Here is a 14,678-nt window from a genome sequence, read left to right as displayed (position 1 = left end):
GAGGTCCATTGTGGAGGACTTCCCGCTCTGCTGTGGAGCACTGGACGGCAAACACGTCATTCTAAAGGCACCCCCCAACTCAGGATCCCAGTTCCACAACTACAAGGGAACTTTTTCTATAGTTCTCCTTGCAGTTGTGGATGCACACTGTCGCTTCCGGGTGATTGATGTTGGGGGATACGGCAGGACGAGTGATGGTGGGATACTGGCCAACTCCGCCTTTGGTCAGGAGCTTCGTAGTGGCACACTCCATCTGCCACCTGACCATCCAATACCCGGAGTGGACCACAGAGGACCCCAGCCCAATGTCTTTGTTGCAGATGAGGCCTTCCCGGTGTGAAGAAACCTGATGCGTCCATTCCCTGGGCGTGTCCTTCCCAGAGAGAAGCACATCTTCAACTACCGCCTCTCCCGAGCCTGGCTGGTGGTGGAGGATGCTTTTGGGATGCTGTCTGCGCAGTGGAGGCTGTACCGCCTCCTGATTGAGGTCCACCCTGAAGTTGCGAAGAAATGTGTGAAGGCGACTGTGACGAGCAGGGCGGGCGAGAGCCGTGAGGGAACGGCGCGAGGCCGTTGGCGCGAGTGATAATGAGCATTACCTGCGAGGCGCGCCTCGAGTCTCTCACGGAGGAGCTCCGGAGGCATAAAAGGAGGAGCGACGACCGTGAAGGACGAGAGAGGACCAGGCCTGGACTTTATTTTACGTTTTATTATGTTTGTGTGGCCGGCAGACGTCCGCGAGGGTCTGCCGGCATTACTTTCGTTTTGTTCTTTGTTTATTTTGAATTAAAGTTTTGTTGAATGTTCGCCGGTTCCCACCTCCTTCTTCCCGTTTACGAACTGTGTTACAGCGACGTGTTCTCCACAATTTTATAAGGTCCTCAGCAGCGAGACAGGCGCCTGCAGTGAGGGAGGTTGTGGCCACCGGAGAGGAGCCACTGCCAGGTCTGGGACGGGTTGCAGCCAATAACTCCTCCAGAGAGGCACTCCAGGTGAGAGACACCTTTATGGCCCACTTTTCTGCGGAGGGAGCAGTCTCATGGCAGCCCACTGAATAATTTTTTCTATCATGTCCTCCCAAGGACTGACCCACAACGGCTCTTTTAAGAGCCACCCACAAAACCACAAAGATCTTAACTTATCTCTTTTATAAACATACCTTGGATTGTAAAGTGTTGTTCTCCTGTGTTTTCCCTGTTTGCAGGTAATGGCTGCACCTCAACTCACTTGCACTTATCAGGAGGTTCCAAAGTGACTCTGCTGTTGCCTTGGTTCCAGGCCTCGTCAGCTCCATCACAACATGCACATTTATTTATTTCCTGAGTCAGAACTGTCACATAACACTAACTTTTGCTGAGTGGCAGGTTGTCCACAACAGTTGATAAGGTGAAGTGATTAAAATATGATAAATAGTACAACTTTAAATAATTTTTTGCACAGGTCTGTTTAAAAAAGAAACAATTATTTGTTGTCTTGCTATACTGTGTTTTTGCAATATGACATAGTACAAATAAACAAATGTTTGCCATAAGTAATCTAATCTTACTGAATAAATAAAATTACTTTTTTTAAATCAGACTGGAATATGGAAATAATGTTTCCTGTGAGAAATATAATGGTTTACTCTGTTGTTTACCACACCAAACCTTTGGTCACTACAAATATAGAATTAATAAAAACATAAAAATGACAAATTAACATTAATAATAACTTTAATAATATAAAAATAACATTTGAACTACTTACATGTGAGACAGGAATAAAAAAGGACCATGCATTGGAAGAGGGATGATGGAATAGTGAGGGACACAAATGAAAGAGGAGAAAGGAGACAAAGTCTGTTTCAATCCCTGCAGAGATTGCTGCCTCATTTAATTAAAAAAAAAACTACTCTGTAGGCTCCAATGTCTTCAAATTAAGCAGAACAGTGCTGCTTTCATAAATTAATTTATGAATTTGAGATTTGACAAATTCCTTCGTCTGAGGTTGCAACTTCTGCAGGGACGGAAGCAGACTCAAAAGAAAATGCTCGTCCTCGGAGCAGGGAGGAGGTTGAGGCCTGGATTTCAGTGCTGCCAACAGCTCCTTCTCAATTAATGGGCTCCTCCCGGGGCCTTCTCCTCCTCCTCGTTGGTGGTACTGTAAAGAAAATGGTGCAATGAAAAGGTTTAAAGCTGAAACCTGATTTTAAGATGTTCACAGAAAAGATTAACTGAAAACAAAACAAAATTATAACATTTTTTGTATTAAAAATCTCAAATAAGACTGGCAGTGCAAATGAGCAATAACTCTAAACTCTATTGAGCAGAAATGAATACTGTTTATTGGAAGCATGTCGGCAAATGAATAAATGTCTGTACACACCTGTGGGTACAGCAGCTGCAGGCTGTGGCAGAGGGGACTCGGGCTCTGGTGGAGGGGACCCAGGATCACTGCCTTCCAAAAAAATCAGCTGGCTCTGCCATGACAATAATACATATTTAATACAACACATTTGCATATTGCACTGGTTAGAGAGATCCTTTCATTGTTCACCTAAAATATAATAATACACAATAGTTTTTCTGTGTGTGGCTACACTTGTCAACACACCTCCTGTCTCCGATAGCCCTGCTGCTGCTACTGCCTGATCTGAGCAGTCATACCCAGCGGTCTGCTCATCCCCGTCCCTACTCTCCATATTCCCGCTCGAAGGGGTCGAGGAAGGACAGGACCGCAGAGTACTTCCAACCTTTGGCTGACTCTGCTGCTGACCCACTTCTTTTCTCAGTCTCCTTTCTCCTCTTTCAAATATGTGTCCTTCAGACTCTTCCATCTCTTTCTGCACAGATCCTCTGAATAAACACATCATCTTGTCAGTTGGAAACTAGTAGTGGCAATTTAGCTTGGTTATGCCGGCCAGCTTTTGCTAGCTAGCAGGCGGGCTAGTATCAACAGCTAAAATCATGCAAAGCGTTTTACAATTTACCAGATTGTCCTATTTCCTCACTTATCCTCTTTCAGGCAAGGTCCTTTTTATTCCTGTCTCGATAAAAATATGATGACACATCATAGAGCTCAGGGTGGCCATACACAGCGACTATTATCTTTGTTCTGGTCTCCACCGCTGATCACATCATAAACACGTGACTACCAAGGCAGAGTCCCTGATTGGCAAATATTCGCGGTGCGTTAACCAAAGTTAAGATTTTTCAACTCGGGCATCTAGGGCATCTGAACGGCCGATTCGCGCCACGCTAGATTCGCGCCGCAGGACGTCTACACGCGCGGTTACATTGACTTAACATGTAAATCAGACGCCCCAAGCGCGTTCAGTGTTTATTTTATTGGAGTGATTTTGTATGTTATCCTTTTCTGTTGCTGAGAAACCGATCAACACTTTTGTTTTTTCACGCATCGATTACTGTGACGCTCTTCTTGCTGGGGTCCTGAAATGTACCTTAAATAAATTGCAATCTGTTCAAAATTCGGCCGCTAGGATCCTGACAAGGACCAGGGACCATATCTCTCCAGTTTTAGAGTCTCTATACTGGCTCCCTGTCAGGTTCCGGATTGATTTTAAAATTCTTATGCTGACCTACAAGGCCTTACGTGGTATGGCTCCGCATTATTTTTCACAACTTTTAACTATCTACACTCTGAGACGTGACATCCGTTCCTCCGATTGTACTACTCGTTTACACTCTATGAGTGACCGGGCTTTTTCCGTCTGTGCACGTAAACTTTGGAATTCTCTCCCCATTGAGATTAGACAGGTCAAATCTTTTAGTGTTTTTAAGTCTGTTCTTAAAACCCACTTTTTTAGGATAGCATTTATGTGATTTAATTGTTTTAGGTGTATGTGGGTATATGTGTGTATATATATATATATATATATATATATATATATATATATATATATATATATATATATATATATATATATATATATATATATATATATACACACACACACACATACATAAATATACATATATATACATGTACATACATATATGTATATGATCTTTATCTCTATGTCTGTTAAACACTTTGAGATGTTACCTTTAAGGCGCTATATAAAATAAAGTTTACCATTATTATTATTTTGGGCCTTGTGTCTCTGACAAAAAAATACCACTTTATTATTTTTTTTTTTTTTTCTCAGATGAATTATATTGCTTTATTGGTACTTTGTCTGGACTGTGGGTCCCTTAACGTATTTTATTAATTTATGGTTAGCTTTTTGCGATTTACAATAAATTTACCTTATAATTTAATGTGTCTTCTTTGATTATTTTTGGTCTGACAGTCTGCTGGGAGCCTTTCGTTCTTTTCTTTTATTTATTACATCTTAACCCTAGACTAGAGGACGTAATAAAATGGGGGCTCGTCCGGGATTTACCCGAAGCGAGAATCATACCCCTAGGCCAATAGCATTTTCTGAAAGTGCTTGTGTTTGAGTTAAAGGATTTTACATTAACCAATTTTAATGTTGGATTAAATTAATGCCTTTTTCACCTTTATGTAAAAACTGTCTAAAGGTCTGTATTATTTTTTGTGTCGTTAGCTGTAAAGGGAATGAAATTGTAAAAAAAGAGGGAGAGACATGTAATATAGATGTAACTGAACTGTAAATTATTGAAACTATTCAAAACTAAGCTTAAGCATGGTGAAATCAAACTGGTTAAGAGATGATCAAGACATTTTGAGGACCTCATATTAAATGAAGTTCAGTTTTGTAGCAGTTTTAACTTATCATCACGAGGCACCGGTTATGACGGGGTTCTCACACGTGTGACCAAAATACGGCTCTAGAAATACAATTAAGAGACCACTGCAAAATTAACACTCTGGATATGCTATTTATATTTATGCGTTTGGGTAAAATGTACATTCTTGTTTTATTCAAGAAACTAGTGACATTTCTGCCAAATTTTGAGTAAAAACATTGTCATTTAGATAATTTATTTTAAGAAAATAATAACTGGTCAAAATAACAAAAAAGATGTTGTATTCTAATGCAAAGAATACAAGTTCACGTAGGTCCCATTGGACCTGAGTTCATCTTCAGAAGACAATTTAAAGCCCTATTCGGACGGGACTAGTTTCACAGGGGGACGTTAGAGAAATTTCTGTTTCACAGACGTACTTTGAGATTTTAATCCCGTCCGAATCTGCCATGTCTGTCTTTTTCTCACACGACCTCTGTAAAAATTCCAGAGCAAATTACCTACTGTTTTTCGTCAAACTCGGCGGTCCTCAGAGAAATCTAATCCCGTCCGAATGCGAATGTCTGTGATTTCCGAAAATGTTTTTTCCAAAACGCTTTTTCTTGTGTGTTTTGGTCAACGTGAACTACCGTACAATCTCTCGCTATCGCGCCGGTATTCAAGTTTCTGCTTTTTGCGCACCGATAATGATGTAGATGTGTTTGGTACACTGCGGGAAAAAAAAAAAAAAAAAAAAAAAAAAAAATCAACAAGAAGAGCCAAATCACGTAAACTGTTAAGACTGGCTGTAATATCAGTTTCAGGTAAGAGTACTTTCATTTCTGCACTTAATTACATAACGTGTAAATTATATAAGTTAAAACTTTTTATTCCAGTGGGTTTATTATAAGAACCCAGTTCTATTAAATCATGATGATAAATGTAGCCTATGTTTAGTTCATATGACCATACGCAATCCATGCATTCTGAACACGTGATCTTCTGAAATGCCCACATGTAAAACACAGACACTCCTACCTCGGTAATAAACACGGAGATGTTAGTCCCGTCCGAATCCGTACATAAAATCACAGACGTAGGTTGATAAGAATTGTTACTCAAACGTCGTTTGGAAAACTAGTCCCGTCCGAATAGGGCTTAAGATATTTGTGATAAAATCTGATGGCTCAGTGAGTGCTCCATTGCCAGCAAGATACTGAACACTTTCAGATGCCTAGAAATCTACTAAAGACTTCAAAACACTGCTTCATGGAGCTTTGAAGCATTACAAATCTTTTGTTTCGAATCAGTGGTTTGGAGCATGTATCAAACTGCCAAAGTCACGGCCCTCAGTGATGAACCATTGAAATTTCAAAACACTTAAGACGTAACAAAGTCTTGTTTACTGAAATCAATGACTGGCAGTTTGACTCAAGCTCCGAACCACCAGTGTTTTGAAACCACCCATCACTAGATATTGTTGAATAAAGTCATTATTTTGTTTTGTTTTTTTTGCGCACAAAAAGTATTCTCTTCACTTCATAACATTGAGGTTGAACCACTGTAGTCACATGAACTGTTTTAAATACTGTCTTTAGTAGCATTCTGGGTATCTGACAGTGTTAATTATCTTGCTGGCAATGCAGGCCTCACTGAGCCATCGGATTTGAGCTATTGGATTTTATCAAAAATATCTTAAATTGTGTTCTGAAGATGAACAAAAAGCTTACGGGTGTGGAACGACATGAGGGTGAGTAATTAATGACAGAATTTACATTTTTGGGTGAACTAACCCTTTAAAGTAAAAAAATCCATGTCACTACCCTTTTAAACTGAATCAAATTTATGAGTTACACCTCTATGCAATCAAAATTCATTCAAATAGATAATTCTGGTGCCATTTTAAATTGCAGATACCTTTGAAAATCATTCCACACAAAGAGGGTCTCAAATCTACATCTTTTCAGGATGTATCTGTAAGTATGAGGGGAAAAGAAATGTTCATTACACTGAGCAAAATTAAATTCTTTCTCCACAGTCAATGCGCAAGTGATTTTTGAAATTGTTCTATTTTGCAAACCTCTTGCCACACTGAAGAACCTTGCAAATTATTTCCAGAATGAGTTTGCAAATGCCTTTTCAGGTCTCTTTGATATGTGAAACTCTTTTCACACTGAAGACAAGTGAAAGGTTTCTCTCCAGTGTGAAGTCTCATGTGAATGTTAAGGTTTCCTTTTTGAGTGAAACTTATTCCACACTGTTGGCAGGTGAAAGGGCTCTCTCCAGTGTGAATTCTCATGTGAACTTTAAGGTTTCCTTTTCGACTGAAACTTTTTCCACACTGTTGGCAGGAGAAAGGGTTCTCTCCGGTGTGAATTCTAATGTGAGCATTAAGGTTCCCATGCTGATCAAAACTCTTTCCACATTGAGGGCATGTGAAAGGCTTTTCTCCAGTGTGAATTCTTATGTGGGCATTAAGAGTTGGTCTATGTGTAAAACTCCTTCCACAATGAGGACATGTGTAAGGCTTCACTCCTGTATGTATTCTCATGTGGCTTTTAAGGCTTCCTTTTCTGTTGAAACCTCTTCCACAATAATTGCAGGTAAAAGGCTTCTCTCCAGTGTGAATGCTCATGTGGTAATTGAGGTTTTCTTTTCTGTTGAAACATTTTCCACAGTGTTGGCAGGTGAAAGAACTCTCTTCATTGTGAATTCTCATGTGGACTTTAAGCTTTCCATGTTGTCTGAAACTCTTTCCACACTGAGAGCATGTGAAATTACTTCTAGTTCCTGGCTTTTTAGATTTTTTTTGTGAGGAAGTCATTTCAGTCGGTGAGCAAATATAAACTTTTGTTATGAAATCATGATGTTTCTCATACTGATCGTTCTCTTCCTTTTCATTCAGTTCTTGACTCTCCTCTTTCAATGCAATCAGGCCTAAAGTGGAGAGACAAAAATAAGTAAACCATCAAAAAAAAAAAAAAAAAAAAAAAAAAAAATGTAGATCCTATTTTGCTGTATACCACTTATACCACCCACTCTGCTGTAAACTCAGAACTTATTCTCATATGATCAACTCTTCAATTTATTGTACCCAAACACACAAATGAACATGAAGAAATATGGGCACTATTTTCTCTAGTACATTAGAAACGGTTGCATCCACCAGATTAATAAAGGTTAGAGAGAAAAGTATTGCACCATAGCACAACAGTATTACCCACGCTCTCAAGAGAAAAAAAATTGTAACCTAGAGCGCAAATGGAAACAAACTCATTTACATGACTTTTAAAACTGTGTGGAAAGACAGTATGTCCCGCTATAAAAAGCTCTAAAAGCAGCCAAGGCCGAGGATCTCTGCAAACTAAGAAAATAACCACAACAATCCAAGGTTATTTAGTACAGTGGCTAGATTAACAAATAATCAGACGTCACCTGAACTTAATATTCCAATTCAGTTTAGTAGTAACGACTTGAATTTTTTTTTTTCACTGAGAAAATTCGAAGTATCAGAAATACAATTGTAGTTATGATGACATGCCACATGACAGTAAACATTTTTAGAGGAGTATTTTTGACTTTAATTTTATCAACAGTAATAGAGTGATTTCTTGAGGAGACTGTCTGCATCCCACAGTACTACAAACACAAGTTATGCCACACACTAAGAAACAAGCATGGATGTCACTGACTAAATCTTTTGAATTAATTTTTTTTGTTTGTTTGTTTTTTTGTTTATGATATGTTTGTAAGTCTAACTTATGTTGCTTTTGAATCTAATTAATTAGTTGAGTGTTGATTAAATAAATTTGATAAACTAGTTAACTGATTAAATAAGCGCAATTTTCTTTTTTTCCCCGAACATAATTCTATTGAAAACTTGCTGCCTTATGTGCGATTTAAATTGTTAAACATTAAATGAATTAACTAATTGATTAAATTGTGCTATTTTTATTTTCCCTAAAATTTTAATTAAGTTGTTTAGGTAAAATTGTTCAAATTATTTAAAAAGTCTAATATTAATTACTTAATAAAAACGTTTGTGATGAATACATGGTAAGTTTTTGTTGTACTGTACGTGTGTTCTACTGTGCTTAAAAAAAAATAAAAATAAAAAATAAGGGGAAAAAAAGACTGTAGTTGTCTAATCTTAATATTGAGTCCGTTATTTTGCTTCTGGCTATAAGAAGTGTGAAGAATGTGGCTATAGGACCCTACGTGAAAGTGCCAATCTCTTTTGCCCAGGCCCGGCCAAAAATAAAATTCTGTCTACACGACTGATCTGATATGAAATAGGATTATTATTGCCATGTCAAATAAAACCACTTTAATTATGACACTCATAACACATTCTTCATTATATCATTCATTTCTGTAGAGCTGAACATTTCAATAAGGAACAAATGACTGAGTTTAGCATTGAGAATGAAACCAACCTGTTTGTTCTTCAGTATCTTCTTGTTTGACTTTGAATTCTTCTTCAATCTTCATGTCTTCACTCTCCTCTTTAATAAACGCCATCTTGATAACTGAATGTCATGTGGATCTCAGCTGCTTCACCAGGAGTTTTTTGTGTGTGTGTCTAAGGAGAGATGTGTAGAATTAAAGAAAAAAACAAAACAAAAAAACATCCAAACTTATTCTTTGGGTGCGTCTCAATCAGCTCATTAGTCAGTGCACTCTTCACATGAACTGTTCCTTGGCAAGTCAAAAACACAGCACAACCAGTGTAAAACCCCACACAGTCCTCATGCCACCCTATAAATAATTTTTTTTTTTTTTTTTTTTTTTTTTTTTTTTTTACACCTATCACTGCCGTGCTTTTTTGAAAACTATTAAAATTGTTTGTAAAAGCTGTTGTGTTTTTTTTCCTGTCAGTGTTTTGACCAGCAGGTGTCGTCAGCGTGAGGCGACTTCAAGCGTTTAGAAACAGTGAATAATTAAGCGACTCATCTGTTTAAAAGCTCAGTTTGTTCCATTATTACTTGTCAGTGACTGAACTCGTGTTTAAGATAAACTGATTCGTAATACAAAGTGAAACGAGAGGCACGTTTTCTGTTACACATGTTAGACGCGTTTTATCCATAAAAATATCGTTCATTAATGTTAAATAAAGGGACGATAGAGCCTTACAATGTTACATTCAATAATAAGTCATTCATTTTACGTCTCTTTGAAAACCGTCTAGTATATTTTATAGTTTTTATATCAATTTAAAAGCAAACATTTGTTAAAAACAAAAACAAACCTTTCTTCAGCCGAATCACAGGCGCAGTAAAGCGGCCCAGCCTTATGACGTCACATCGCCACACCAAAATAAAAGCCCTGTTCACACGCAAAACCCTCAAGTGTATAGACATTTACAGTACAGTCCAAAAGTTTGGAACCACTAAGATTTTTAATGTTTTTAAAAGAAGTTTCGTCTGCTCACCAAGGCTACATTTATTTAATTAAAAATACAGTAAAAAAACAGTAATATTGTGAAATATTATTACAATTTAAAATAACTGTGTACTATTTAAATATATTTGACAAAGTCATTTATTCCTGTGATGCAAAGCTGAATTTTCAGCATCGTTACTCCAGTCTTCAGTGTCACATGATCCTTCAGAAATCATTCTAATATGCTGATTTGCTGCTCAATAAACATTTATGATTATTTTCAATGTTGAAAACAGTTGTGTACTTTTTTTTTTTCAGGATTCCTTGATGAATAGAAAGTTCAAAAGAACAGCATTTATCTGAAATACAAAGCTTCTGTAGCATTATACACTACCGTTCAAAGGTTTGGGGTCAGTAAGAATTTTTATTTTTATTTTTTTGAAAAGAAATTAAAGAAATGAATACTTTTATTCAGCAAGGATGCATTAAATCAATCAAAAGTGGCAGTAAAGACATTTATAATGTTACAAAAGATTAGATTTCAGATAAACACTGTTCTTTTGAACTTTCTATTCATCAAATAATCCTGAAAAAAACAAATATTTTCCTTTCATACACAAATATTTTGTACAATTGTACACATTAAATGTTTCTTGAGCAGCAGATCAGCATATTAGAATGATTTCTGAAGGATCATGTGACACTGAAGACTGGAGTAATGATGCTGAAAATTCAGCTTTGCCATCACAGGAATAAATTACTTTGTGAAATATATTCAGATAGAAAACAGTTATTTTAAATTGTAATAATATTTCACAATATTACTGTTTTTTACTGTATTTTTAATTAAATAAATGTAGCCTTGTTGAGCAGACGAAACTTCTTTTAAAAACATTAAAAATCTTAGTGGTTCCAAACTTTTGGACTGTACTGTACATAAAACACACACACACACACACACACAAAATAAATATTATACATAAAAATCATATATATATTTGGGAGATGTTCCATTTTATTTGGATGCATTTGAACCTAATAATGTCCAGGAAAAAATCACTACTGGGCTACACAATAAACAAGGTTTGTCAATAAAATTAAACCAAGCATATTATTCAAAATCAAATATGCAACAAATCAGTTGGTAATGTTGCGTTTTTATTAATTGAACAAAATTAATTTCTGTGTGTGTGTTTCTATATATATATATATATATATATATATATATATATATATATATATATATATATATATATATATATATATACACACACACTACCACTCAAAAGTTTGGGATCAGTAAGATTTTTAATGTTTTTAAAAGAAGTTTTGTCTGCTCACCAAGGCTTAATTTATTTAATTAAAAATACAGTAAAAACAGTATTATTGTGAAAAATGATTACAATTTAAAATAACTGCTTTCTATTTGAATATATTTTACAAAGTAATTTATTCTCGTGTTGGAAAAAGTTGAATTTTCAGCATCTTTACTCCAGTCTTCAGTGTCACATGATCCTTCAGAAATCATTCTAATATGATGATTATTTCCTCAAGAAATATTTGTTATTATTATCAATGTTGAAAACAGTTGTGTACTTTTTTTTCAGGTTTCCTTGATGAATAGAAAGTTAAAAAGAACAGCATTTATCTGAAATACAAAGCTTTTGTAACATTTTACACTACCGTTCAAAAGTTTGGGGTCAGTAAGAATTTTTATTTTTAGAAATTAAAGAAATGAATACTTTTATTCAGCAAGGATGCATTAAATCAATCATAAGTGACAGTAAAGACATTTATAATGTTACAAAAGATTAGATTTCAGATAAACACTGTTCTTTTGAACTTTCTATTCATCAAATAATCCTGAAAAAAAATATTGTACATAAATATTTTGTACAATTGTAAACAAATGGTTCTTGAGCAGCAAATTGACATATTAGAATGATTTCTGAAGGATATTGTGACACTGAAGACTGGAGTAATGATGCTGAAAATTCAGCTTTGCCAACACAAGAGTAAATTACATTTTAAAATATTTATTAGAAAACAGTCATTTTAAATTGTAATAATATTTCACAATATTACTGTTTTTACTGTATTTTTAATTAAGTAAATGCACCCTTGGTGAGCAGACGAAACTTCTTTTAAAAACATTAAAAATCTTACCGATCCCAAACTTTTGAGCGGTAGTATATATATATATATATATATATATATATATATATATATATATATATGCACAGACTCGCCAGTGGAAAATTAATGACCATTCTTCCATTCTTTCTATATAAAGTTAATGTGGGAATACATAAATGTCTCCAAATGTCACAAATAAATGGCAAGAGGCACGATTGAATATGTATGTGTGTTGTTATTTGATATGGTTTTAATGAAAACTGAAACTAATTAAACACATTTCATTAGCTTAAATAAATGTGATGGCACTGATGAAGGGTTGATCCCGAAAAAGTTTTGCACTCTGCACTTGCACTTTTTGTGGGTTCTGGACAATACATTTGTTGAAGTTTTTTTGACTTCATTCTTGTGTGCGGATCTTTCATTATTTTGGCTTTTGGAGTTATCTTTGGATCTATGCACCATTAGAAACTGTATGTATAAATCTTTGTTTGGACTGTGATCTGGCGCTACACCTTTTTCCATATTAGCTTAAATAAAAACATAACTTATGATTGTTAGAAAAAAAATAATATGTTTTCATACTTTTTTTTTCATTTCTTTTTCGTTTCATCTGCGCCAAGCCACTGCTGATTCTGCAAAACCAGCGAGCTGAGTTTCAGGGTACACCTAGAGCTTCTAATATAATGAATATATGTTTTATATGTGGTTCATTTGTATGTCAACACACAAATTATAGTTGTTTTATTAATTAGCTAAATTTGAAACTTGCCACCTTTACTGTCATAATCACTCACAATCTCTGATTATGTTACCAAATGTTTTAACAATACTGGATGCTGAACACATTGCTTGTTTGGCAGAATTTTTCACTGTGTGCCACACATGCTTCCATGCATCTTCTTCTCTTCGAGATATCACATGCTCCCTGAGGTTGCTCGTAACCGTGGTTGCATCAGCAAGAGTACAACTGGTAGACTAAAGGGCCTTGTGTGCAACATGCACAACACACAGAAAGTCCTCTAATAGAACAAGATACGTAATAAATTCAACCCTATTCACGTGGTCATAGTTTCTAATAGGTATTAATCTTCATTCACTCAATTATTATATTGTAATCTGTTGCAGAGATGCTGTTGTATGAAAATACTACCATGGTTACTGATACTGAAAATCCCTCCATTCACCACCGTAGGTCTCTTTTCCCTGAGCTCAATTTCACAGAATATAATGAATAATAATGAAACATAAACACATACATTTCTGTTATGAACAACAGCCATTTACTCTGTCATATTTTTTTATGTTTCTTGTCATTTTTATTAGGGAAGGACATGCCTGAAGGACACCGCTGTGCCTAATGTTTTTTCTTTCTCCAAGGGCGAAGAACAACAGCCAAAAAGAAGACGCTTGGTAAGTTTTAATGAGGTGGTAAGCGGCATCCCTATTCCTGCTGTAAATAGTAATGTTCAAGATGTTGTGCATGATGACATTGCTCTGACAGCGATTGTGTGTAAGGATGTTGGTTTGGGTAGCAGTGTTCAAGGCAAGAGATTCTTCCTCAAAGGGTATAATCAGAGTGCTTTAGAAGAAACTTATAATTTCAACTGAATGTGCCTCTCTTCTTGAAAGTCTGGATGATGTTCCCCGGAGATCTTTCGGAGAATCCAAAAGAAGAAAAGTCAGTGTTTTGCAAAAACTTAAAGCAATCCGCAACTACGCTGCACTTCTACTCTCCAAAGGCCTATGACTATGTGAGAGAGAAGTTTCTCTCCGCTTTGCCTCATCCTCAGACCATATGAAAACGGTACAGTAGCATCTCTGCAGATCCTGGATTTATTGTTGCTTCATTCACAGCTTTAAAAAGTTGTGTTGCTGAGCAGAAGAAAGTTGGACAAGACACAGTTTGCTCATTGAGAATGGATGAAATATACATTCATAAGCAAACTGAGATTGGCGGGGACCAAATTCATGGCTATGTTGACATCGATGGTGGTGAGATTGAAAATGTTGTGGCAACACAAGCACTGGTCCTTATGGTTGTTGCAATCAATGAGTCATGGAAGATTCCCATTGCTTACTTTCTTATCAACAGCATGACAGGACCGGAGAGCAAACATTATCCGAGAGAGCCTCGTTAGGCTTCATGCAATCGGAGTTAGGGTTGTCTCCTTGACGTGTGATGGACCCTCCCAAAACAGCAAAGATCAGGGAGCTTGGTGCTAACTTGGGCATCATGGACATGAGACCTTACTTTCTCCATCCTGAGGATCACACACAAAAAGTCCATGTGCTCTTGGATCCATGTCACATGCTCAAGCTTCTTCGGAATGTGTTCTCAACAGTTGAGGTTGTGGTAAGGGAAGGTGGCGGTACACCGAGGAGCTCCACAAGCTTCAGGAGAAGGAAGGCTTGCGTCTTGGTAACAAACTAAAAATGGCGCACATTCAGTGGCAAAATCAGAAAATG

General features: G+C 36.4%; 1 protein-coding gene across 1 annotated transcript in view; it reads right to left on the bottom strand.

The window, feature by feature from the left end:
- Positions 1–812: 812 nt before the first annotated feature.
- Positions 813–14,678, bottom strand: part of LOC125244526 (zinc finger protein 271-like) — a 34,585-nt gene continuing 20,719 nt past the window's right edge. The window contains exons 4-8 of the mRNA XM_048154595.1: positions 9,128–9,226; positions 6,609–7,628; positions 2,593–2,834; positions 2,365–2,458; positions 813–2,139 (exon numbers count right to left, since the gene is read on the bottom strand). Of these exons, the coding sequence (XP_048010552.1) occupies positions 6,730–7,628; positions 9,128–9,226 (998 nt within the window). The 3' untranslated portion in view covers positions 813–2,139; positions 2,365–2,458; positions 2,593–2,834; positions 6,609–6,729. The remainder of the gene's footprint in view (positions 2,140–2,364; positions 2,459–2,592; positions 2,835–6,608; positions 7,629–9,127; positions 9,227–14,678) is intronic.

The sequence above is a fragment of the Megalobrama amblycephala genome, linkage group LG14 (assembly GCF_018812025.1).
Source record: "Megalobrama amblycephala isolate DHTTF-2021 linkage group LG14, ASM1881202v1, whole genome shotgun sequence".
Classification (NCBI taxonomy): domain Eukaryota; kingdom Metazoa; phylum Chordata; class Actinopteri; order Cypriniformes; family Xenocyprididae; genus Megalobrama; species Megalobrama amblycephala.
Note: the sequence above shows the minus strand (reverse complement) of the source record. Positions and strands in the feature narration are given on the sequence as shown.